The sequence below is a fragment of the Dromaius novaehollandiae genome, chromosome 2, assembly GCF_036370855.1.
Source record: "Dromaius novaehollandiae isolate bDroNov1 chromosome 2, bDroNov1.hap1, whole genome shotgun sequence".
NCBI classification, from domain to species: Eukaryota; Metazoa; Chordata; class Aves; order Casuariiformes; family Dromaiidae; genus Dromaius; species Dromaius novaehollandiae.
The window spans coordinates 68,211,260-68,237,492 of NC_088099.1; the positions used below are offsets into that span (position 1 = coordinate 68,211,260).

Here is a 26,233-nt window from a genome sequence, read left to right on the forward strand (position 1 = left end):
CATCAGACCCTTCAGTTTTGATTAAAGTAAAAGCACGTCTGCTGAAAACATAACATGCTGTTGCAAGAACTTTCAGTAACCGTTGAGAATAGCCACAAATAAAAGAAAAAATAATAATAATATTTAAAATCTTTAAAATAGAATGATGCTTGAGTGTTCTGAAATCAAGATCACAGACTTAAAAACTAAATGTAGAAAGAGCTTCAATAACAACAAACAAAGTAATTCTGAAATACTAGTGTCTTTCAGCCTAGAAAAGTTACCTTCTTTTTTCCACCTAACCCAAACAAGCCAGAAACAACAACAAAAAAGCCACACATTTTCTATCTGGGCTATAATTCTACTTCAAAATGAAGATAAGGCTAATGCTATGATAAAAATGACTTAAAAAACAAAAAAACAACACACCCTGATATCAAAGAGACAAGACACAAGAAATATTATGTCTACATCATTCTACTACTCAATTGCTCTTTATTTCTAAGTTACACTGAAAGCTGACCTGTCACAACTTTTTGCACTGATTTGAATTACTCCCAAAGATTGTTTGGGCAGATGACACAGAGCACATTTTCACTAGCAAAACAAAGTTGACTGCAAGTCTGTGGAAAAAGCTAACCAAAACAAAGGTACTGTTCTCCATTAGGGAAGCATCTACCTTTATAGTAACCTAATATAGGCACTCAGAACCTAAGTATTAGCATCGGCATTAAAAAGAGGATTTTTTCCTGGGAACAACTCCAGGACAGGTGAGCAGTTCCACAAGCATTTGAACTAAAGAAATCCAGAGTTTTTACATAAAGGTTGATTAACTACAAAAGAAAAAATGAGGAGTGCAGTTACAAATTCTCCACAACTGAAAATAGATATAATTTGATCTTGTGCTTTTCTAAAGGCCAAAGTTAAGGCACACCTTTCATCTAATCTGGAGTACATTCATGCAGTAGCCTTCCCCTTGGGTCTAGGCATTCCTCCTCTTCCAGAGTGCAAGTCTTTAAGGCCCCTATCTCTTTCACATTGAATTGCACTGAATTTGGTTAAAGGATTTAAAGTTAGCATCAGGTGCGAGAGAAAGGAAAGGGACACAGACTTACACAAGTGCAAACACTACCTGAGGGCATGCCTTATATCTGCTTAGGAAAGCAGGTTGGTCAGAGCTCAGATGGCTGATATGCTCTCTTTCCTCTACTCAGCTACTTCACAACCAGCTGTACTTTGGAATAGGTCAGGCAATATGCTAAAGCATCACACACACATGCAATCTGAAGAAGAAATTTATACTTTCCACCACATTAGATATGAAGAGCAGAAGTCTACTCCCAAAGCGCTTCAGCTATGCATTATAAAACATTCGTAACTGGTGCACCCTAATGCTACTTAAACCATATAATCCTAAACCCAGAGTCACCTTTCATTCATGGATCTCAGCTGTTTGGACAAGTAAGAGTCACCCGTCTTCCTCTGACGCTGGGATTAACATATGGAACAGAACATGGGCTTTGCAGTGTTGGTATTAGAAGGCTCAAGCTGACATGTCAGCATGCCAGGTGTTGAAGCCTTTCACTACAGAAGTGTGGGAATTTCTGCTGATACAGATGCATCATGCTGATACAGCCTACAGCTGGCAGTTGCCAGGGCTTTTATCAAGTGGCATCTAACAACTAATGCTACTGGAAAACTTGCAATGTATTATGGCACTTAAGATTAAAAAACAAAAACACACACACACACAAAACATATGCCCTCTCATTCCCATATACAAATGCGAGAGAGTTAAAAAAAAAAAAAAAAAAAAAAATCAGATACACTTTATAACCTATACCACTTGGGAAGATTAATCACGGCTCAAGCCAAATACCCATTATTAATAAAAATATCATCTACTGTCTAGAATATTATTTCTTTTTACTATGTTGTAAAGAAAGGACTAAAATCTAAATAAAGTTACTTTATTTTGAAGAAATAAGCTTCAAGTTTTTTCTATTAATTTCATTTCATATAAAAAGTTTCATTACATAGCATGGAATTTTCATTTGGAGTAATAATTTTTAAAAAGTAGAATCTCTTACAGCTCAGAAACTGAATTTCAACTTGCTACAAATTGAATAATCAAGATTATTCCTTCTGAGCTCCATGTTTGATGGTGGTAGAGGGAGTAAGTTAGGAGCATTTCTGGTTTTCTTTAGGAATAAAGTTGCTTTTGTTATTATTTATCAGGTGATTCAAGTTTTAAATGCCCTCAAGCTTTAGAAACGTGTTAAAATGCCAAACGCAAAACATGAAAGCAGGAATACGTCAAACCCATTAAAAAAAAGTCAACAACACAAACTCAGTACTGTCAACAGAAAAGCTGATAGATAAGTTTTCACTAGTTTTCACAGCAGAATGATCCACCTGAGTTTCAAGATGGACACTGCTCACTAACCCCCCCCCCTTTTTTTCCCCTCTCCTTTCCTGCAAATACTGTGTTTTTCCAAACTAAAGCTAAATCCACAGAAATTCAGTCACAAAAAGAGCAGCAAACTAAAATATCTGCAAGATTTCCACATTATCATTACCTCTTTCACTGGCATCATCTACGAGTACGATTTCTTCCAGCATGTGTCGTGGTGACCGGTTTATCACACTATGAACAGTTCGCAGAAGTGTGCTCCAAGCCTCATTGTGAAAAACAATGACAACACTTGTTGTGGGAAGGTTGTCTAGATACACCTTCGTTTTACACCTGTAAACCAAAAAAAGGCAAATATTTTACAGATCAGTCCTTCAGTTAGAATTGCAACATTGAAGTGCATTTTAAGTATCACAGCTAGTTGTAACGTTTATGACATATCAACTGTATGCAAAGTAGGACGAAGGGGCAAACACTGCAGATTTATATTTTCATGTAACAAACATCCTTATGTTTACGTACACATCCATGTATTCCATCCTATCACTAAGAAACAACCAATGCTAGAAATGAAAGAGACATCCATATGGTTAACATACATACACAATAACAGAATATTTCTGCTACTTCTGTTTCATGAGGAGTATCACTTCCAAATACACTAATCTGAGTCCTTAAATCGGGCCTACATTCCCTCAGAGGCAAAGGGAGAAACCTTAGTATTGCAATGGGGGAGGAGGAGAGGGTAGAGATGCAAAAGGTGAGAAATGGATAACTTTCAAAGAAACAAAAATGTAAATGTAATAAGAAGTATATAAATAAGTAAAATATAATTCACTGCTAAAAGAGGAAAACAGTTAAGGACACAGTTTATGTTTGGAAAAAGCAAAGACTACATGCATGCTACTGATAATACTGGTGAATCAAGTATATTTGATGATTTATTGGGTTTATATTGCACAAAGAAGGGTCTTCTTCCATCTTATACATGTTGGAGGTGAAATAAAAGCTGACCAAATTAAAAATACATGTGTGTGTATATATATATATATATACATATATATATACATACACACACACACACACACACATATATATATATATGTATATTCACATTCCAAAGTTCACATGAAAGACCACAGATTTAGTTCTCCAAATAGTATACATAGGGTTTTTATGCAAAAAATAATATACGCCCTTATACGACCAACCAATAAACACCCTTATACAACATTTAACACTCCCTACAATGCTATTTTGAAGCAATTGATCTTTTCGGCATCTCTTAGAAAAAAATTAGTATATTGTCCATAAAGTACTCTAACAATTCTGAAAATACAGTTCTACTCTAACAACAATGAAAACTTAACGAAAACTGTGCACAGATCTGTTCTTCCTGTATATTCAAAAATCACACATGGAAGCTTGCATCAGATTTGATGGTACCAAATCCTTTAAGATTCAAAACTAAACAGAAACATGCAGATCTCATACACAAGAAAAACATGTAAGAGTAAAAATAACATATTCAGTGGAGCTTCATTCCAACAGAAAAGCTTTCATCAGATCCCAAATCACTGAATTATTATTATATGTAACCTCATCAACCTGCTGTTAAAATATGCTAACAAGATAAGTAGTCAAGACTGTCACCTTAATAGCAGTGGCCCAGTATAAGGGCCTGAGAAGTACGTATCTTCCGCCTTAGACATATAAAAAGAATATTGAAGGAACAACCTGCCAATACAGATCACGACACCCGCATCTATTCTCACTGTTTTCCTTTGGAAAAGCAGGTAACCCCATGAACACCAGCCAAAGCTGGGCTATCCACCCCTTGAACGTAAGTATTATATTTGCTGGAGAACTTGGTTAGCCAGAGAGCTCTTGCGAGTGAGAGCAGCTCACATAACATAGAGGCATTTCAGCTCTAAGGTAGTGACAAAAGTCCACGGGGCGCCCAAATCCCAGAAGGGATCAGTGAAGAGCAGGTATTAAATGTCATGAAGAGCTTCTGTGGAATCAAATTTCACTTCTGAGATTTGAAACTGTGACACCTTTGAAGGATGAGGCACAATCTCTCTCTTCTTATCTAGAATTAAGAACAACTTTATTTATCTATCAGAGAGAAGTGATCATTGCAAAATCTTTGGGGAAAGCAGCCACGTATCATAGCAGCCTGTATTTTCTGATTTAATTAATTTATAAAGAAAATACCTTATAAATTGTGGTACTTCACAAATTATTTCTGTGGTATCACTTAAAATTAAAGCATTTTTCAGCCAAGATATTATGAATTTCAGATAAAAATTTCAGTACTTAAGGACAAAATTTGTTTTTCTCCCCCTGTATCTTCACTTGTTCAGTCAATTTCACTATTTTAAACTGAAATAAATTCTCAAATATTGTATCTCTTCTGCAGAATCACTGCTTTCTAGACCAGAACAAGCATCTGATTGTTGACTTTCCATGATAATAGTAATACAAATCCACCGATTCTTCCTGTTCTTTCTGACAGGATATCTGTAGGAAAGTTAAGAGAACTCTAAATGAGCTGATCTCCATTTAGAGCAATAGCAATGTCTCATTTGACAGGAATCTCTTCCCGGAGCGGCCTGAGGATCCAGCATTGTAATTTGAAATCTTTCACATCTAGCCTTGCCTAAGTTTGGTTTTAGAGAAGATTATGAACCCTTCTGGGGTAACAATTTAAGAGTGACGAGAACTGCCTTGTTTACAAGTATTTAGAAAGCTATCACGAGTAGCAATGCAACAGTTTCCTAACAAAACTGCCATGGCGATTTTTGAAGGCTAGTCTTAATAATATTAAGTGTGGTTGGTGTCAAGTTATTCCGGAAAAATTTGTTAATGCAGGCAGGATAAAGGAAAGAATAAATGTTGCTATATCTGATTTTTAATGCTCCTTTCACCTGTCTTCCTATATATTATTTTCATAAATATTTGCATAAACTTTGTGAACACATAAAAATAAAAAAGATTAATTTCAAAGATATTGGCAGGCACTCCCTCTCCCCTTACTGCCGCAGGAACATAAAACAGAAGTGGTGAAACAGAACAGTTGACACCCATGATTACAGCATTGGCCTTCTATGTAAACCTCATATTTTACACTTACCAATAAACATTTAAACTAAGAATTCTTTTTGTCTTTCACTTGAAAAAAAATTACCCCAGAAAGGGATTATTATAGAATTTAATACACAGCATTAGTTTCAACTGCTGGTTATGCAACACTAATGGCAGAACTGAACCAAAGGTATGACACACCCTCAGTATGAATTAAGGGAGATTTGAATTTCAATTCACTACTAACACATTATGTTCCTTTTGTTGGATCATACCTCAAATAATTTTCAAATTGACTACATAATATTAGGAATGCATGCCAACTCCAGTAATTTAATGAAGACTCCAAACAGTGGCTGAGTGTCTACTTCACATGAAACGCATGCTCCTTTCTTTAATCTATGGCAGTCACCATGCAAAATACTGGCTAATGTGACTCCATGTATTATTTAGATTGTGGAAACTCCCAAAAGATGTTAGACATTTTAAATGCAAGCAGGTACTTATTGCCCTATTACCTAAAGACATAGAAAAAGAGTGGGCCAGATCGTTAAAATATGATCAAGACAAAAAGTCTGATTAATCTACATTTCCTCAAGTACACATCCCAGTGTTTAAAACAGTAACATTCTTTATTCTATATCAAGCCTCCTTATGCTACACTGAAATACCAAACTTCAGCTGCATTGTGGAGGCGTACAAGGCTAATATTTGATTTCTTGCTTTCATATAATTGGGAAGTATAATGGAAATTATCCAAGATCTTTAAATACACCATCCAAAAAAAAAAAAGTTTGGAGAAAATTTTAAGTTTACAGACTATGCTCTTTAAAATTGTTTCACAAAGGAGCCACAGGACAATAACAGACATGGTTCAACTCCTGACCTCTGTAAGATGCTCCTAGAACACCCACTCTTCATAGGATACCACAATATGCACTTTTGTGCCATTTAATCAGAATGCTTTGGGCAGGTATTGCTTATAACTACGTGGTTACCCCTAAGCCCCCATCTGCTCAAGAGTACGAGGCAGTGAAACAGGTCCAAATCCTTCATCAACTTGAATTCAAATTTTAAGGACTAAACGTAAAGGAAGGAGGACAGATATAAGCTTATATGTATATAACATTTTCTGAAGAGGAACAATGATAGCAACATAAGTAAGAGTTGTCCCTAACACCCTGTGGCCTGATTTCACAGTTTAAATATATACTGGAAGGACAAAAGCAACTGTCAGTTTTGTTATACTTCCCTGTTTATCACAACGTTTTGCAAAGATATCGAGTCCTGTACAGAAGCTCTAGAGAGTTTAGATAGGGGGTGTTTATAAACAAATCTCTAGGAAAACTGTATTCAATGGATTGTGGTTGGCCAATTGATAACAACCTGATGCCATTTCAAATACATCTAAAAGTACATCTGACAAAACTGCTGTCCTTTTTTCGCTTTCACCTTCAGGTACAAATAGTTTAGAAGAGGGATTACGAAAATAACTTGGAAGAGAAATTGAGTAAGGAAATGCTGTCCAAATAAACTGGTAAGTTGTTAGATCTCAGACTTTATATGCTGTTTCAGCAAAATCTTGCAAGGAAAGAAGACAAGTCATATAAAATTCTCATTCTACTTGAGGTAGGAACTTTGGCCAAAGACTAAGGGCTATCATAAACTGCATAAACTAAGCCTACAATTCAAGCTCCTACTTGATGAATAGAAGCAATGGTCAAGCAGGACACTTCTGTTCAAAAATAAATAAGTAAATAAATAAATACAAAATTGTAGTTTTGGTGACCCTGCTTCCAAAAGGTCATAAAATTCATTTAATTCCCATCTGTGCTAAGAAAATTTTAGCATACAAAATCTACATTTTGTTAATGTTCTTTCCACCCATTCCACAAATAAGCAGCTACAAAGCTCAAACAGAGAAAAATATGGGAGCTATATGTCCATTTCTGTAGAATACAAGATAAAAACAAAACAAAGAATAACAGAGAATTCTCTCTTCAATTAGATGTAATCAGTACTAATCAGAATAGACCTTATGAAAGGCAGGTTTTCCAAGTTACCCCAATAGCATTCATGACACTATCAAAGTACAACAAAGAGAGAAGCACGCCACTGTTACTGCCTCTGCCACTAAAGCTTGGTGCAGGAGCCAGAGTGCCTAATGCCACCAGTGGCTGGACTCAAGCCATCACAATTTGCAGAAGCTTCTTCTCTTCTAGAGCCTTGGAGCATTAGCTATGCCTGTGCCTTCATGTTAATGGAAGCATTTGGAGTGGAGCACTGGAGAGACAGAAACTTCACATCCAAATGCTGGTAAAGAAATAGTTCATGCCTCTAAAATAAAGCAAGTTAAATATAAAAGCATCTAGACAATAGATTCACAACTGCACCCTAGGCAGATAAAACAGATTTTAAAAACCTCTTCAGCAAGGACAGGAATGCACATTACACTGCACAGGAAATCCGCTGAGGTAGTGTGAACTAGTGGGAGCATCTCCATTTTGCTATTTCTCCATCACCAAAACTGTTTACTCTCAACTCTGCTTCACATCTGGCAGAACTGGAATCCTCTTTTCTCTCATGCTGATGGAAGAATGAGAAAACTATACTTCCCCATTGCAGAGAGAGAAGAAACCTATGAGGAGATCTTACAAGATGCTTCATTTGAATTCCTCGGAAATTGAAATTCTTCAGACACCTGTTCTGCTCTGCTCATTGCCTGAACCAGAGCTCAGCAAGGTCAACGCATCCTAGTTATCCATCCTCAAGGTACACAAATGACAGGAACTCAACATATTGCCAGTCACTATCCTAATGCTACCTTCTTCAGCTTACTGTTGGGACTTCTACACACACTCCAAAAATCACCTTGAAAATGTAACTGCACAGTCATCTTATTACAGGATAACACTTGGCATTTTATCAATACCTTGAAATAAACTGTATTCAATACCTTGTATTTACAGTTCAATTTAATTTAGAAGTTATTCCTAAAACCCAAGATTGTGCACTCTATGCAATACTGTCATACCTTCAGAGCTAAATATTTAAAATAAAATTAGCAGTGATCTGTCTTCACATCTTTCAAAGTCATTTGAAAGTACTTCTTAAAGTAATGTAGTAAAGCAGAATTTAATATCCTGATAGATCTTACATACTTCTGTTTCATAGGCTAAAGAAATATAGACCAAAAAAGCCTACAGGTAGAAGTCTTGCAGGAAACCAATTACATACTGTGTATGAGAAACAACAAGGAAAAGCTTCATCACTGAGGTATAACATTAAAACAGTTTTTGTAGGTCATTTTCTAGGAAGATGTGATATTTATATTCTGCATTAGAAATAGATCATAAATTTCTAAATATTACAGGACAGATCTCTACCTCTTCCTTGACTGCCAATAGGTTATTCTCCACAGATGACTAAAGAGAAGACAAGTAACACTGGAATACTTGTATTTTTTGTTTTTTTGTTTTTTTTAAATATGGAATTGTCAAAATGGGGCCACTTATGCTTATCTAAATAAAAAAAAAAAAACTAACAGACTCAGACAGTGGCTGAGCCATGATTTGCTACATCTGAGATGAGTTTTATGCTCAGATTCTATCAGCTTTTCATGGGAACAAGGCACGACCAATAAAATCATTTCAGAGGCACAAAACCACTAATAGCAGCAAAACCCTACGCAACCTTTGTTTCCCAGCGCAGCACACATAACCCAGCGCATTCTGATAAAGGACAACACAAGCAAAAGCATCTGCTGTGCACCATGCAGCTCAGCTGGGCAACCTTACTAGAGCTCAGAGCAGAGCTGGTACGTACAGCGTGATATTGCAGTGCTGATGGGTTTTTGGAAGCTGTGCTATGAACAAAAAATGGAAAAATATTTACCATCTTACAATTTTGTCCAATCGTTTGATTTTGCAGGCTGTAAATAACATTTGTAGATAAAAGTTGAAATTATAAATAAATCACATGCCAGAATTTGGGATTATTCTTTTGTCAAATTTAAAAGTCTTACTGAAAATCATGTTAGACCTAAAGTTCTCAGGAAATACTATAAAGCACAGCCCCTATAATAAAGCCTTTTAACACCACTGATTCAATACAAATAGCATAATTAAAATACATTAGAGTCTGTTTGGGAAATAAGCATCAGTATCCTTAGACTTGAAAATGCACATTTATTTTCTACTGAGGTTACCAAAATTAATGCAAGACTGCTAGAGAAAAGAGTCTGAACTGTCATGAAACCTCAGGCTTTAACTAATGATATCTAGTGAATCTTGCTGCAGCGCCATAAAATGTCAGCACTCAGCTGTTTACCTGTCCATTTGCCAAAAGTTACAGTCTGAAGTAAAGGAAGGTAATAAAGCTGAGGCACAGCTATACCCAATGCACAGTCTACTTTCTGCTTAAAGCAAATGAAAGCAGGTTTGAAATAAGACTCTGAGTCATGCTGAAGCAACTGAAACTGAGCTGTTTCCTCTGCCACCTCTGCTACTGAGGTGGTAACCTCTGACTGAACTGTTAAAAAACTACAGCATTACAGCACTTTATTTCTGGTAAGGAATGATTTAGTCTTTCCTGCAGATCAACAGCAGTCTTACAATACCATTAGAAACAAGGACATTAATAAAGTTGATTCCAACATAAATATTAAGAATACACAAAGCCTACTGCATGCAGATTGTAGACAATCTGTGCTGGAAAAACATTTCCTCTTCACAGAGAGCCAACACAGCTAAAAGAGCTAAAAGCAATACTTCTGAGAAAGAGGGAATCACTGAATACCATAATATACCAAACTTCTTTTCAATACACTGACTTTGCATACAAGCAAAGTAATTTGTGGCCACACAAAAAGAAAGCACTACAAAAGTTTCCAGCAAAACTTCACACTACTACTGAAGAAAACCTCTTCCTCCAATCAGAACAATTTGTTTTAAAAAAGCAGGTATTTATTTATATAATTCATATGACAACTACAATTAATCTTTCTTAACTGGTGACCTGAACGCAGGCAAATCCTTCATTCTCATTTAAACATTTCCATCCAGCCTGCCAAAATGTCTGCCTTCAATAGTATTATGTTAATTTACCTGACATCAAGAGTATGAAATTTTCCTTTCTTCTGATTTCAAAGATTTGGATATAAGAAAGGTCGCATTATCTCATGATTCAAGTAGAAATCTTCTTTAGACCCTGGAAACAAAATCCAAAACGGGCCTTAACACCATTGTGGTTACAGAATTCAAACAGAACGTCACAAAAAAAACCAACTGAAAAAAAAAAAAACCAACTGAAATTGACTACTTTTTCTACCCTGAAAGTGATCATAAGAGAGCATCTTCGGATAAAAATAAAAAGACTTGTGTCCTCAAGGATTAAAATTCAAACTTAAGTTCTCTTGCCAAATTATTTTGCATACTTGAGCCATCAATTTGATAATATATGAATATATATGAATAATATATGGCTGCTCGTCCAAAATGAAAGACACTTAACTAAGAATGAGATCGCCAACTGTACAGAAGACAGTTTATAGAAATCAAGCTGATTTAAATTTTTTATATATATATATATATATATACACACACACATACATATATATATATACACACACATATATATATACATACACACACACACACACACACTTTCTCTAGGAAAAAGATTTACACCCAATTTCTTGTGCCTAGCACATTAAATCAACATGAACAAGAAAATTTCCAAATAGTGAATCTGCACTAGGCCAGTAATAAACTGCATGCAACAGAAAAGTCAGATGAAAAATGTTCCTGCTTTGAAAGAGAACTGTCAAGCTTTAATGTCTCACCTGCTTTCCAGCATATCACTGCTGGAAGTTACATTGCTAGTTACCACATCAGCAGATTTTCTCTCCAGATCCCAGGTAAATTAACAGTCTGCATTTCTAGCTTGTGACAAACAATAAAGTGTTGAATAAACTTTCACCTTCCACCATCTTGACGACTTTGTTCTTTTTGATTTTCTTCTACATCACCACAGTCTGAGCTTAACAAATACCAAAAGTTCACAAAAGGTATCACAATTTATGGACCTATTTAAATCCCCCCAGGACCACTTAACATACTCTTCCTATAATGAAGTGCCTTTTTTCATACTCCACCTCATCAGGTGCCACTGCAGGCTGCTGCCAAAAGCAAACATCCCACTTTATCATCACAATTCTGTCCCATCCCCTCCTTTGCACCAGATCTGGCAATCACACAGCTGCTGGGAACATTTGTTCATTTTGCTGATCCAACAGCATATACTTTTTTCCCTTTTTGGTGTGCGAGCCTCCATTCAGTCTGTGAACTCACACAATCGTTAGATCAGCATCAAGTGGGAAGACTTCTCCTTTTGGCTGCTGGCCACGTTTACACCAGATTAGATGCAATTTGAAACGACTCCCTTAGCTTTTCTCCTGGATGAATTAGCATAATTAAAATGAAAAAGAGCACACCTTCTGAGGCACCACATGGATGTAAGTACTTCAAGGGCAGATTCAAAGTCACCTCAAGCAGACTTGAGAGCAAAACCAAGTCATATGACACATACAAATTTCACACATTCAACCACACTGCTTTCCAGCCTGAATACCAATAAGACACACATACACAGCTGAACACCTATTTTAGTCATCGACACCTATGCTGCCTATTTTAGTCGTTGCCTCGCTATTCTTCAGCAAAATCAAGGCAAGACTCTAGTGTCTTTAATCACCAATCTTTGCTGTCAAGCCCACAGCTGCATGTTTTCCTGGCAAGCGTGAATCAACTCCCACTTTGATGACTGATTCACTAACCAGAATAAGACATGCTTACAAGAAATATTCTATTAACAACTTAAGACCAATCTGCCAACTCCAGCTGCTTGTTCCCCTGCAATGACCTTCCTTTTGGAGGTCGAGGCCCTGTGAGAGCTATCAGTTTGTTAGTCTGCATGCCCCAGTCCAGACCTGTGGAAGAATCCAGGTGAAGGGGAAAAAAAAAAAAAAAAAAAAAAAAAGCTTCCAGATCCCCACCCCCTTCCCCAACCAAATCATTTAGTTGGGACAACTAGAAGAATAAGTAGAATAATGATCCCTCTTGCAGATACAGAACGACTAGGAATTCAGGCATATCTCAATGATTTTAAAAGCACTTATATGCCTAAACAATTTGGGACCAAATAATAATACAAACCTATTAATATATCTGAGGCACCGCTCAACAGAGGAGAGTTTTAAACCTCTGTAGACCTATGAAACTGAGGAGTTCCCCTGAGCTGGGGAAGTGCCTAGTAGCTATTAAAACAGCTCGCATTTCTGTTCGCCTACTAAGAAAAAAAAATTCTTGGCCAAAAAATTAAGCTAGATATCCTAACTGGGTCATCTATAGAGATTAAACTCTGAACATCCAGATGTAGAAGTGCAAGCCAGAAGGTCGAATATACTGATGAAGGCAGTAGCTGCCTCATGACTCCGCAGGACTGAGCAGTGTATAAAGCCATGATTGCCTTCACACAGATTACAGTGCTGTTTGGCACAACTAACAACTAACATGAATGATAATGTAGACTGCTTCACAAAGCCATTCTCCAGCTGCAACGTTATGTCAACACCACGGCAAATTGGTCCTGGCACATCTAATTTCACTAGCTTTTCAATGGTTAACTGTTAGGCACAAAGCTGACTTTACAGACTTGGGTTTTTCAAAAGAACTGACGTGGCCAGAGAACTGTAGGAGTCAAAATGACCCCATCTTCTCCCATGCCACATTTTAAAAATTAACCCACCAAACCTGTGAAATAAATAATTACATGGCTGAACAGCTTAGTCAGCCTCTGAACATATCCCACTTCTCAAAAACCTTGACTGAAAGTGCCATCGGCAGCTGCACCGTAAAGCACATAAAAGGGGCAAGGAATGGCTAGAATTACCCCTCCTCCCTCTCCCACAACTATTCCCATATTAGCAGGGATTTAGACAGCACAAGAAAAAAATCCTGGCTAAGCAGTTATAACAGAACCAACTCTGCTAACACAACAGAAAATGCTTCTAACCATGTGAATATTTTTACTACTGAGATAAATAACTTCATATGACATATCTGAGCATATTTACAGTTCTCAATTCTGAAAATGGCTGCAGTTTTCTTGAAAAGTAGTATTAATCTGCAGGTACAGATTAAGATACTTTTTGCATTGGAAACATAGTAACATTTAGATTTGCTTGAGAAATGTTAGCATATTTCCTAGCTTCCTAATTAATATGAACTTTTGGAGTAAATACTGAAAGGAACACAAAAGAAGGAGCTTTGAGACAATTATTCTTCCAAAAATCTGTTAAAAACTCACAGAGCAAGTGAATGTTAAAATTGTTGGCAGCAAAATATAAAAACAGAAAATCCAGCTCTGTCCCAAGCCCTTACTCAAGATTTTACTCTATGATTCCATTTTTATTCATATAGTATTATAACGGTATTTGTATCCATACAAATGTAAAAGATGAACAAATGCAATGCTACTAAACTTACTGATAAAGTATAATGCATATCCTACTGCAAAACACAAAAATTAGAGACCATAGCCAAGTGTGCAAGACAGAAAAGTTCCTATAGCTCAACTTGACTTTAAAATTGTAATTTGACTTCTCTGTGAAAGTCTGAGTGGTGCTTAGGTACTAAAGTTGTAATAGTTTACAACAATTTCTCTTTCCATTTTTAGCTAATTCAAAAGTAGATTTTATAAAACTGACAATTACAAATAGCCAAGGCAACTTTTGACACCCACACATAAGGAATTGTATTTCTTAACTTTGTACCCAAACTATAAAATGGTGTAATAAATATATCCAAGTTTTTCCACTATTAGTGCTGATAAACAAAAGATGTTCTTTAGTCACCTTACTTCCAGGATCATAATGAAAAATTACCCATGTTTACCTTTAATAAACCCACTGTTACAGCTATTTTCTCAGAGTTATTTCCTTTCATTCTGCTCTTCCAGAAAAAACATACAGAAATCACCCCAATTAACATTTTAGCTTCACCAAAAGTCTCAACAGAAACTCACGATCTCCCTTGCAGCTAAAACAAGTTTCCAGTTTAACTAGAAGTCCTTAATCAGTGGCAGTCATCACTATGCTAAGAGACAATTTCTTATTCTACAGAGAAAATGCTGAGGGGGGCAGATACTACGTATGAATCTGCACGAATGCCAAGACAGATCCACTACCAAGTTATAACTATAATCAGAACAATAATGTGTGAAACAGGAGAAGCAGGATACAACTATGTTACACACTTTTACATACACAGAGGGGAGGGGGAAAAAATGTCAGTTTTCAAAAAACCCTCAAAGTTCATGCATTGCGTTCTTCCACAACACTAAGAAACACACAACTAGCGATCACAAGATCTGACAAAGAATAAATCTGCAAATTAATTGAAAAATTCCATTAATTCAAACCTACAAGGTCTTATATTTAACCATATATGTCTCAATATCAAAGTTTATTATTAAAAACACTAACACTGCCAGAACTCGCACACTATGTCCGTTACTACAGATGAAGGTACATACAAACCAGATGTTTAAATATGAAGTAGTCACAGCTTCTTCTCATTCCTCCTCATATCATTCTCTGAGGTAGGAAGTGAAAACAAGTAATCCAGCAGTTAGGCCTTGTGTATAGAGTAGCAGCAAGCTGAGTTTGTATAGCATCTGATTCTTGCAGGAGAGTGCAGGTAGTTGATTAGGACAATCTTGTTTCATGAGCTCTATTTAACTTGAAAGTCTCCTTCATAAGCAAGGCAGGAGGGTGAAGGGGGGTGGTCACCAGCTACCTTGCCAGGGTAGTCCCAGAAGAGTAAAGCAATCTCAGTTTTATTTAAAGCAAGGCTACAATTTTCTTTCCAATTACTCATGACTCAAATAACTCTGAAAGGATCAATAATTCAGAGACAAGATCAAAAATATAAACCAGATGGATATTAGAGAAAAAAATGCAATTTAAATGAGGCTATGCACATTTCATTAGGTATAAAATTAAGTATTTCTTTTTTCCTGTCATTACATTTGTTCTATTTCCTATAATGCAGATTTTCAGCCCGCCTCACTATGAGTGAAGCATGAATTTTTCAAACAAGTCATTTTTTTATTGATATACCAAACCTTGGATAACTTTGTTTTTACTTCAGTCAATTAAGTTTCTATTCCCTGAACAGGCTTAATACTGTTTTTGTAATCAGATTCATAGCAAACAATGCTGAAAAAATAGTTCATTCTACACAATCTTATTTTACAAATAAGTACCATATATACAGGAAATCTTCCTACTTCTCACGTTGACATGAGTATCTTGCAGAACTGAACTCTTGTTTTGGATCACTCTTTGCATTTTCTTTGTTTACGTAGAGTACATCTTTAATACAATATAAGGTACTTACCCTTCTAACCGGACATCAGGTAAAGATCTGTTGAGTGCAATCAGTTCACTTGCCATTAAATTAAATTGATTTATTTTAAACATTTCTTTCATTTTTTCTTGCTCCTCTTTCGGAATGACCACAGGCTTCCCCATCTCTCCAGGTCCTTCATGTGGTTTTTGTATAGGTTCTGGAACTAAGAGCAAATACATTAAAATGCTAGCGACACTCCTTTCATGCCTGCTTTTGTTTAATATATTTCATTTTGTATTGTAGGAGCATTCCTATTTAAAAACTGATGCTTTTAGAACTCCATTTTAGAAGTGGAAAAAAATATATAAATATTGGGAAACTTAACAGAAGTTAAGTCTTACTCTCGGGCACCACAGTTTCATTTGGAAAAACACTAGGGATTTATATCTAGGCATCACCATGTTCTAACCATCTTTACTATACTGTTCTGTAAGTTCTGTAACAATAGGCATTTATATTCCAGATTGTGCCCACACACACAAGCTTTCAGGAAAAGTTGAATTTTTACCTATAAAAATTTTAGTTAAGATTAATCAATTTAAAGTAAAATTGCAACATTTAATATTTCCACATTTCTTGTTTTCACAGAGTAAGACACTGGCATTTACAGTTCAAAATAATTTCTCTCAGTTTTACTAACATTATTTTAGTTAATATAATTACATTTCAGAGTTTAATATTAGTACTTGATCATCAACAAAAACTGTAACACTAACACTTGACATGTTTTTTTTTTTAAAAAAAATCATTAATATCAAATATCTGTCCAAACTGCTGAGAAAGAAAAGTAGGAGAAAAGTGAATTCAGACTCTTGGAAAAGTTTTTACAAACAAAAGAAATGAAAAACCAGAATGTTAAAACCAACTACTGATATACTTTCTTTACAAATATCTATTGACTTTTCTCCTGAACTATTTTAAATTCACAAGTAATGAATTTGAAATATTACTACTTTACAAATTCAGCACAAATTAAAAAAAAAATAAAGGACCTAAATAGAGGCGCAAGAAGTATTTTAAAATAAAGGCAAAGCCCTCAGTAATATGCCTAAATTGAAATTATCTTCAGTCTCCTGCTAGGACAGCATATTGTAATTAAAGTTTATGCCAAGAACAAACAGGCATGTAAAAAGTAAAAAAAATGCCCAAGCCTTCCACCTTTGCCAAAACACTGAAGACTCAAAATCCATACATACTAATAAATGAAACATTTTGCTGGTTTGTGTTTAACATTAATCAGTTACAACCACAATGTCTTCCATATGAGAAACTTTCATTTTCAAATATCTGAAGTAACTGCACTAGTGTAGCAAAGCAGTAACATTTAGCAGAGAAAATCCTCCCAGTATGGAGGTACTTTGTTTTAACCAGAAAGCTCCCTTTGACTGGAAGTTGATGCATATATTACTAGAAGCTGCTAGCCAGCCAATCACATACAAAAAATTTTGAAAGAATCAGTATATCCAAGTAGGTCCTGAGCAGACTGATTTAAAGCACTTGTTTTAACTATGGTTTGAAATAAGTAAGCACAAAGCCTTATTTTAAAGTTTGTTTCACATCTTTACTTCCTAAAGGAAGCACAAGTTGCACCTCACTGGTTCAAAAACATCAGAACTTACTACCTTTCAATTGCATAACCTTTTAAACTAGGATTTGTGCTATTTTTTGTTAATTAGCATAAAACAGTGGTATATAATTGGGCAATTATTTAGGCTTAAATTTATATATTCAGCTTATTTTTAACTTTATTATGTTATCATAAATCATTTTTATTAAATTTAGGAACAATTAGTATATAGGTACAGTTGGATAGAAAATAACTAAATGAGTGCTTAGCAGAATTAAACAAAAGTTATCTGAACATGGTTATACATAAAAACCAAAATTTGGTAAATTTATTGACCATGTTTTTCAGCATTCTCAAGGGAGAACATTCTTTCCTATCATACTTATATTTCTGATTTAGAAGAAAAAACATTTTAAATATTTCAATTTCCAGTTGTTTTCTTAATTTTGAGTAAACCAGTTATTAACCTGAATAATTAAATTAACTGAAAACTCTCATCTTCGACATTTGCAGGTATTGCTGACCAATTTAGCAGCTCATTTAGCACATCAGTGACCTGGATCCAAGTATGCAGCTAACTGTCACCAATTCACTACTTTTTTAGTTTCAATAGCAAATACCTACCACTTGATCATACCTTTTACCTAACTGATGCACTCCCTCCCATGTCCTGCAGAAAAACCCATCAACAAGAAGAGAGATTCACATATATTTTACAGACCTCAAAAGGATTTAGTTTTCGTATGCATACAGACCAACAACACTCTCCCAAAATGACCAGTACACATATTGCTAGGAACTCAAAGAGCAGTGCAGTTCTGGACAATTAACTATGGAGGGGAAGAAAAAAGAAAAAAAAGAAAAAAGAAAAAAAACCCTCCACCACTTTCCTTTGAAGGACTAATTATGAACATGCTACTTCTGACATACTTCTAGCAAAAAGGCGCTTTAATGTACAGCTACAAGTTTTGGAGCTGAATGAATGACTTCATCATCTCTTATTCCAACAGGAAATCTAGTAATGTTTTTCCAGCCATTTCTCCTCATTTGTATCAGTAAACCATTAGTTTTTAAGAAGTCAGGATCTCTTCCAGATCTTCATTAAAAATAAACAAACAAAAAAGAACTCTTTATGTCTATGACATATAGACAAATTCCCTTTCACCAGGAAATGTGCCTGATAAAAAACAGCGACTTCAAAACCTGACACTGCTTAAAGCTAGTGGGAAGGGGGAAAAAAAAAAAAAAAAGGAAAAAAAAAAAAAGGATGAGTGCTTCCCTAGCATGTCTGTAGGTGCCACAAAAATGGTAAACTAACCAGAACACCAAGTTCAGCCTGCCTGTAGCAACCACAGCAATTACATGAAAGCTCTTTTGACAAAGAATATATTTTTTTAATGTTTTGTCTCCTATCCACAGCTCAGCCTTAGTGGAACAAGGCTGATTTATGGGAGAGAAGGTATGAACAGGCCCTATTTTCAAGAATTAAATCACTGTTCTGGATCTTGAACCTGCTTACCTTTCTTCTTGGGAATTTAAGTGGATGAAAATATTCAGAGTCCTGAATCCCAACCCAGGGATTTCATCTTTATCAAAGAGCTCAAATTCAGAACAGAAGCCTTGATTAGCACTTTACAAAAATGACTGGTCTTGGTTTAAATTCTTTCATTGCCCCAAGAAAAAAGTGTAAACAGTAAACAGCTGAGATATCACAGGACTCTATGATATCAATCTTTGGTCTGAAAGAAGAAAATACTTTTTTGCACGGCTTCTAATCATTACATAAGTGGAATGCACTATGTAGAGGAGGAGGAGGGGAAAAATAGCCAAAAAGGATCAGTTGAGAAATTTATTTAGTAACTGTATCAAGTGCCAAAGCTAGAAGTTTCTTTGCAGTCATAGCTTCAAGGAGCCTATAACCTGGGGCAGGGAAAGGCTAATTAGATTTTCCTTGGACTCAAGACCTCAGAGCTGAGATGCAGGATTCTTACAGAGGTAAGAAAGTTGTGCAGAAGGTCTTTATTAGCAAAACCAGAGTACTATCCGGGCCTTTCCTGTTTATAAGGACCAACCCCTTTTCTTAGTGTTAGAGAACAGCTTGAACCCTTTCTTTGAGTCTAGGACTTGTTTACATTTATCAGTAAGTTTTATCCTAGCTGTGAAGTCTAAATTACAATGCCGAATCCCTATCTGGAAAACACAGTGCTTAACTACAAATTATCTGAATTGCTGGTTTAGAAAAACTACTGCAAAACATGAGTGATGCTTACAAAGGTTCACTTTTTTTTTTTTTTTTTTTTTTAAGACTTTTACAATCTGTATACTTACAGCAACAGTCTTCTATCACCAACCATTTCCCTTTGTGAATCTGACTGATGAACCAATCCAAATTTGCAACAGCAACAACCATTAGCTGAAAAAAGGAACCCCCACCCAGCAAACATGCCAATAGGAAGAACAGCTTGTGACTAGCTACCTCCAGGAGGGCATAAACAACTGTGATAGTTGGGCAAGGGGTGTACACCATCCAGCTCTGCTGGGTGCCTCAGAAGGGGTGAGATACAACCGCTGAGAGCCAAGTGCTGGAAAGAGCTTCCCTTGGACCTCACGCCCCTTTACTGATTGCTCCTAGGGTTAGCGGGGAGAGAAAGAGCAGCAGGAGCAGCCAAGACAAGCACACACTCCCTTCCACCCCAGCATGAATCAGTTATGATCTCACTTCCCCAAACACACACAACTGTGGCCAGGCAATCTCTTGAAGCTACTGCTGTCTTCTTCAGCCATGGTAGAAGGCATGGGTAAAGCCTTAACCTACGGCTAAGTCATCCCACATTATTCCAGTCTATCATATCCCTCCCTGAAGTAGCATCACACAATGACCATTATTCAAGCCATATTAGGGTTCCCCATAACCTTCCCCAAAGATTTTTCCTTCATCTTCAGTATTTCTCAGTCCTCTGCAAATTCCAAAGGGAAATTCCCAATTCCTGCTCCTCTTAAATTTAATTCTAGGCAGCTTCCACAACCATCCCAGAGCCTCCTCAACCTCAGTGTCATCCCAGAGCACACGACTCCCCTTCAGCAATGCTGCAATTGCTTTCCCAAGCTCCCCCTGGCAGACTATGCAAAGGCAGGCAGGTACGGCCCTCTCACTGGTTGGCCACAATCCAGCTGTTGTTGCTTGATGAGTGAGCTGTTTAGAACAACTGTGCTGTTATTTAAAAATAAATAAATACAATCATGTTCCTTTACAGCTATTTATTTTGAATAATTTGCAAAACATAGCAATGGTATACATACAACATTAGGCTGTAACTGAAGCTCATAATTTAGGATACTGGTATCTTATGCCGTCAGTACAGGGAGAAAAGATTTCTCTCAAAGACGACTTAGAGCATGGCTCTATCTCATTCTGCAAAAGCTTCTCCCTCCATTTTCTATGTTTGAAACCTAGAGACAACATCCTTCTAACTTTATGAATGTCTAAACCGCCCAAAATTTTCCTTAACATCATTTGCTCCTACTGAAATATTTAAAGATGAATTTTTAAACTAGGTAAGCACAGCTTAAAATAAGCTTACGTACTCCTAAAATAAATTCATTTATATATTGAGTAGGTTCATTACATGCTATGGAGTGCTTCCAAAAACTGCAAACAGGGACAATATACTGGCGCAACATGGACAACAAAAATTTCTAAATTCAGGAAACTACAGAATTCACATTAGTATGAAAGCTGGACTGAATCACAAGAACTAACTCAATTATGGAAATGATAGAAGAAAATGAAGTTAAAAAGCAGATTTTGCTGAAAGCACCACAAAAAAAAAGCCTCAATACTATTGATTCTAGACATTTGGAGTGGGAATAAATCTACCAGATTCCAAATCAGTAAACTACTGGAAAAGAAAGAATATGCAAGATACGCATGCAACTAGGTTAAATGGAAGTGGCAAAATACCAGCTACAATTCTTGCTTCCAGCAGACATATTTTTGCATGTACTGCAAAGCAACAATGAAAAAAAATCAAGAAAAATTTGCAGAACTGTGTAATTTGTACAAGCCCGTTATATACAATATTACGAAAAAAAGAGGAAAAAAAGAAGGTTTTTAACACAGAAAGTTTAGGGAAAGGCCAAAACGAAGGCTGTACTCAACTACTAACTGAAAATAAGGTGGGAGAGGGAAAGTCATAAAACCAATCTTTAAAATTTGCAGATTTTCCTCATCTAAAGGACCCCTTTCAATACATCCTAAGAAAAATACTTTCTAAATAGAGGAAGTTTTTTAGGTTCTCAACATTTCAGTTAGCACACACTATTCAAACCTAGCTCTGAACACAGAATCCTAAGCTTCCTCAGATATGACAAATCAATTGTTCAGTAAAAGTTTCACCTCAAACAAGTCAACTGATTTTACTACCTGCTTTGAAATACTTTTTGAAAAGCTTGTATTTTGTTATACACATATAACTCCCAATGACTTCATGTGTAAAGCCATCTTAAGTTTCACCATCATCTATTTAATCAAACCAAGTCTGAGATATTTATCTATAAATAAATATAAACAAACTTTAACTGCTGTTGGTCAATAGCAAAAAAACCAAACTCTGGTTTGCAAAACAGCTCTGAAAAAAACCTGGCATAAGTTATCTGCTTAAGATCCCATAAAAACTTTGGGGGGAATCCAAAAAGTAGATCAATTCCTGAAAAGGAACACACACTGAAGGGTTTGGGGGGAGTGGATTCTGCACCATCTTCAGATAACTGGTAACCACAATACCAGCTGTCTTTGTTTCTTATTCTCAAGAAAAGTTCTCAACTTCTGAAAGAAGAGACTAAGGTCTTATAAAGAACATACTTTCTACATAACCCTAATTCATTTTCTAGTCCTTTCCAGTTACCTTAAGAAAAATCCAAAAGACAAGCAACTGAAAATTGAAGCCCCTTCTGCAAAGCAGGGGTACACTAGAACCTCTCTACAAAATCTTTGCAAGCAGCTGTGGAAACAACAGTTAATATGTACTAAGTGTAGCAATACTACATTCCTATACGTTGTTGGTCTCTGTGAAAACTGATAAGCCCATTTTGATCATGGGCAAGGGGGGGGGGGGGGGGGACAGAACATTTCCTAAACATCCCCCTAATGTTATTCTGTAATAAAGGAGCATTACTCTTGCAGTACTTCAGAAAATTTCACAATGAAGTCAAAATTATCCATACCAGATGTCAACAGTTGAAAACGATTTTCTAACGGAAAGCACTAAATAATCCTGAGCACAGTTGGCTGACTGGACTTAACTCATGCCCCACTGCATGAGTTTCCGATAACTACGGTGAAACATAAAGGCACACCTATACTGAACCTACACAAGCTTTACACTTTACAACATTCTTCTAACCTTGTCAGCGGAAGAGGGACCATACCACAAATTTAGATATGTTTCACAAATGTCACAGAGGTAGCCACTGCCTGCAGTTGGGAATGCCTACACAGACAGAGCAGAGGTGACCTCTCCCAGCACCCCTCTGTTCTCCCACACATGGTGACTGCCCTAAAACAAAGCTGGTAAGAAGAATGCAACTGGCATTCAAGTAACACACACCCAGCTCCTCTGACTGGTATTTTAGAAGCCAGATGATAGTAACAGAACAGACACTTATCTGAAGAGCTTTACCATTGAATAGCACAGCTATCACTTAAAAAAATACAGGATTTTTCATCTTTATATCTGGTTTTATTCTAGTTATTTTGATAGATTCATTTCTGTCCCTCTTTGTTATTATATTCACTGGTCAAATTTTGGCTTAGTTTTTGAGAGTTTTTTTTGTTTGTTTGTTACCACTAAGTCTACTGAAATCAACAGTGCTTTTGATTCACTGGTGGAAATTTAGTACATGTTTTACATTATGTTAATGTTAGCTTATGTTCCTGAACTGCTTATTGCACAGCAATTTTTATTATTTTTCATATAAATTTATGCTTAAAACCTTACACCTTAAGTGAGCACCTCAATCTGCAACATGTATCTGAGAGGGAATGTGCTTGAATTCCATAGTGCTCTAAAGAAACATTGAAATCTCTGCAATACCCAATGCAGCTTCAGCGTTTACACCATTGTGGCAAAAATCAAATGTTTAAGAGAAGTGTAATTTTAAACAAGCATAATTTAAAGATTACTTGGGCAGAAAACTTACCATCTCCAGCAGGCAGGCCTCTTTCTTTTTTCTCATCACATTTGTTGCACTCACTGAAGTAAAGCAATAGAAACATATCCAGAAGGACCCAAACCAATGAGGTGGCAAGGACCACCTTGCAATATGCAAATTTTCTCATGGCACTTTAAGTCAAATACAAAAATTAAAAAGTATAAATAAAAATAGCAACTGATTGCTTTAATCCAGTTTGAGAGACCACGTTCTATATCTGGGGGGGGAAAAAAAAAAGAAGAAAAAGTCACAAAAAGATTACTAGAGAACAGAAGCTAAAAGCAGCAATTTTAATCATGTTTTAAAGATAACTTAAGTTAATTATGACAAGCCTGTATGTATCAAAGTGAATGCTCTATGCGCCTGTGAGATTAAGAGAACAGGGCCAATTAAGGCAGCAACACCTCAGTCTTTTACTATATTAAACAATTGGGAACAACTTAGGCAGCAATACACAATCTGAGCTCAGCAAAGCCAACTGGCTGATATTCCTCATACTTCCCCCATGCTGTACACATTGGCTTTCTGTGGCCATCACTAGGAGTGGTAGTCTACAAAAAACTAATCTACATAAAGTCCAATGGCATATTACGTTTTGGCTGTATGGACAAATGCTCTGCTCTCAGTGAAGCAAAAGAAGTATCCATTTTGGTGAAATAAAACAGACCAAAGAAAGCACTCACATGCCACCATGATCATTTACTAGACATTCAAAACTGAAGACTTCACCTAATAATTTGACATTTAAAATTAATTTAATCATTTAATATTTGACTACAGAGGAAACATATATACATTTTGCAACAAGTATGAATTAAAACTTTAGAAATCCAACTTTTAAAATTCCATTTTTGTCCTACTCAAATTAAAATTAAATTTTGTAACAAAGACTGCTATTTTCCATCACTGACAAAAAAAAATTACTTGGGAAAAAAGCCAAGAACAGTTTTGGCCTTGTTCACTTACACTAATAAAAATATCATGTATATTTCTTCTTTTTTTTAAACCAAGAGGTTTCCCCCATTGCTGCTTTGCGCTTTACACAGTTCATGTATACAGCCAAACAGTAAAGAATTCTGGCTAACTGCTACTGCACATAAAATGAATAATGTTACCATTTGTCTAGGAATTATTTCTGCCATACACAATTTCCTTCCTGTGTCATTTCTTCTGCTTCCTATTAGCAAAGGAGTTTCTTTACGGTAAGAATTATTTCAACACAACGTCCTCCCAAAGTATTTCCCAGTGGGAATAACTCACCAGATAAAACCAGAATTACAGACACTTAACTTGTAGTAACATAAACTTAAAATACAGTCTGTTCTTCAAAAACACAAAAATTTAAACACACACACAGTCTTAAGCATACTTTGAGCCTAAACTGAAGTATTTTTGGAAAGGAGAACTTTAATCATAAGACATGATCATGCAGCAACCTCACCAAAAAATCCCTGCATATCATAAAGACTACTCTTCTTTTTGTATTTCTTAATCATGATTTATTTCCTGCTTTTTATTTGCTTCTTGGGGGAAAATACTATGATATCCCCATTCTAAATACAGCTTGCTTCCTCCTCTCACAGGCTCCAGAAACAGCTGTGTCTCTGTCCATATTTATGCATTCAAATGGCATCGGATTTGAAGGCACAGCCATCCAGGAGCTTCTAATCTTTCACTTCTGCAAGAGCAGGAGGATGTACATGCCTTTGCCTCCTGCACAGGTGTGCATGAAATGCCAAGAAACAGTCCTGCTTGGGATAATCTTAATTTGCAACTACACAATTTTGGTAATACAAAGATGAAAATTTAACATAATTACAGATACTTCTCCAGCTCTTCAATAACTTGATGATAAAATAACAAATGAAATTATCCACAACAAAAAATTAAGTGATATGTTAAGAAAAACATCTTAGTTTTATATACACAAAGATGGGCCCTGAACTCAGGATCTTGGAGTAGCACTGGACAACTTTATAAAGCCATATGCTTGGTGATCAGTAGCAGTGAAAGAAAAAAAATCAGGTGCTAGGGATTAAGACAAGAACAGAGAACAACAGAAGAAACCCCATCACTGTGTCATTACACAGTATCTGCTTTCTCATCTTGAGTGCTGTATGAACATCCAAGCCTGCCATTTCAGAAAGGATACAAAACGGTTAGAAGAAAAGATGAATGAGAAGGATGAAAGGATGATGAAGACAAGGAATGTTTGTTACAAGATATAAGTGAAGCAAGCAGCATTCTTCAGGGCTGGAAAGGAGGTAACATAAAACAGGTGACAATTGTGTAAAATCAAAAGCTATATGAAATGGTGAATACAGGACAATTGTTGTCTGTTTCTTCCAATACAAGAAGTAGTAGTCAAGTGAATTTAGCAGCAAGAGGGTAAAAAACAAAGAAGGTACTCCCCACAGTGTGCAGTTACACAGTGGAATACCTTGCCACATACACTGCCAGTGCTGCAAGTCTATTCCGAAGCTATTAAACGCAAGGTCCTCACCT

General features: G+C 36.1%; 1 protein-coding gene across 7 annotated transcripts in view; it reads right to left on the reverse strand.

Annotated features, from left to right (window-relative positions):
- GALNT1 (polypeptide N-acetylgalactosaminyltransferase 1) overlaps positions 1 to 26,233 on the reverse strand; it is an 87,650-nt gene that overhangs the window by 21,157 nt on the left and 40,260 nt on the right. For 5 of the 7 annotated variants that reach the window (XM_064506719.1, XM_064506715.1, XM_064506718.1 and 2 more), the window contains 3 exons: positions 23,717 to 23,945; positions 15,940 to 16,114; positions 2,559 to 2,725 (listed from right to left, as the gene is read on the reverse strand). In XM_064506719.1, the coding sequence (XP_064362789.1) occupies positions 2,559 to 2,725; positions 15,940 to 16,114; positions 23,717 to 23,855 (481 nt within the window). In that variant the 5' untranslated portion in view covers positions 23,856 to 23,945. Of the gene's footprint in view, positions 1 to 2,558; positions 2,726 to 10,584; positions 10,688 to 15,939; positions 16,115 to 23,716; positions 23,946 to 26,233 lie in introns of those variants that run through there. The other 2 variants (XM_064506720.1, XM_064506721.1) reach the window with 2 other exon arrangements.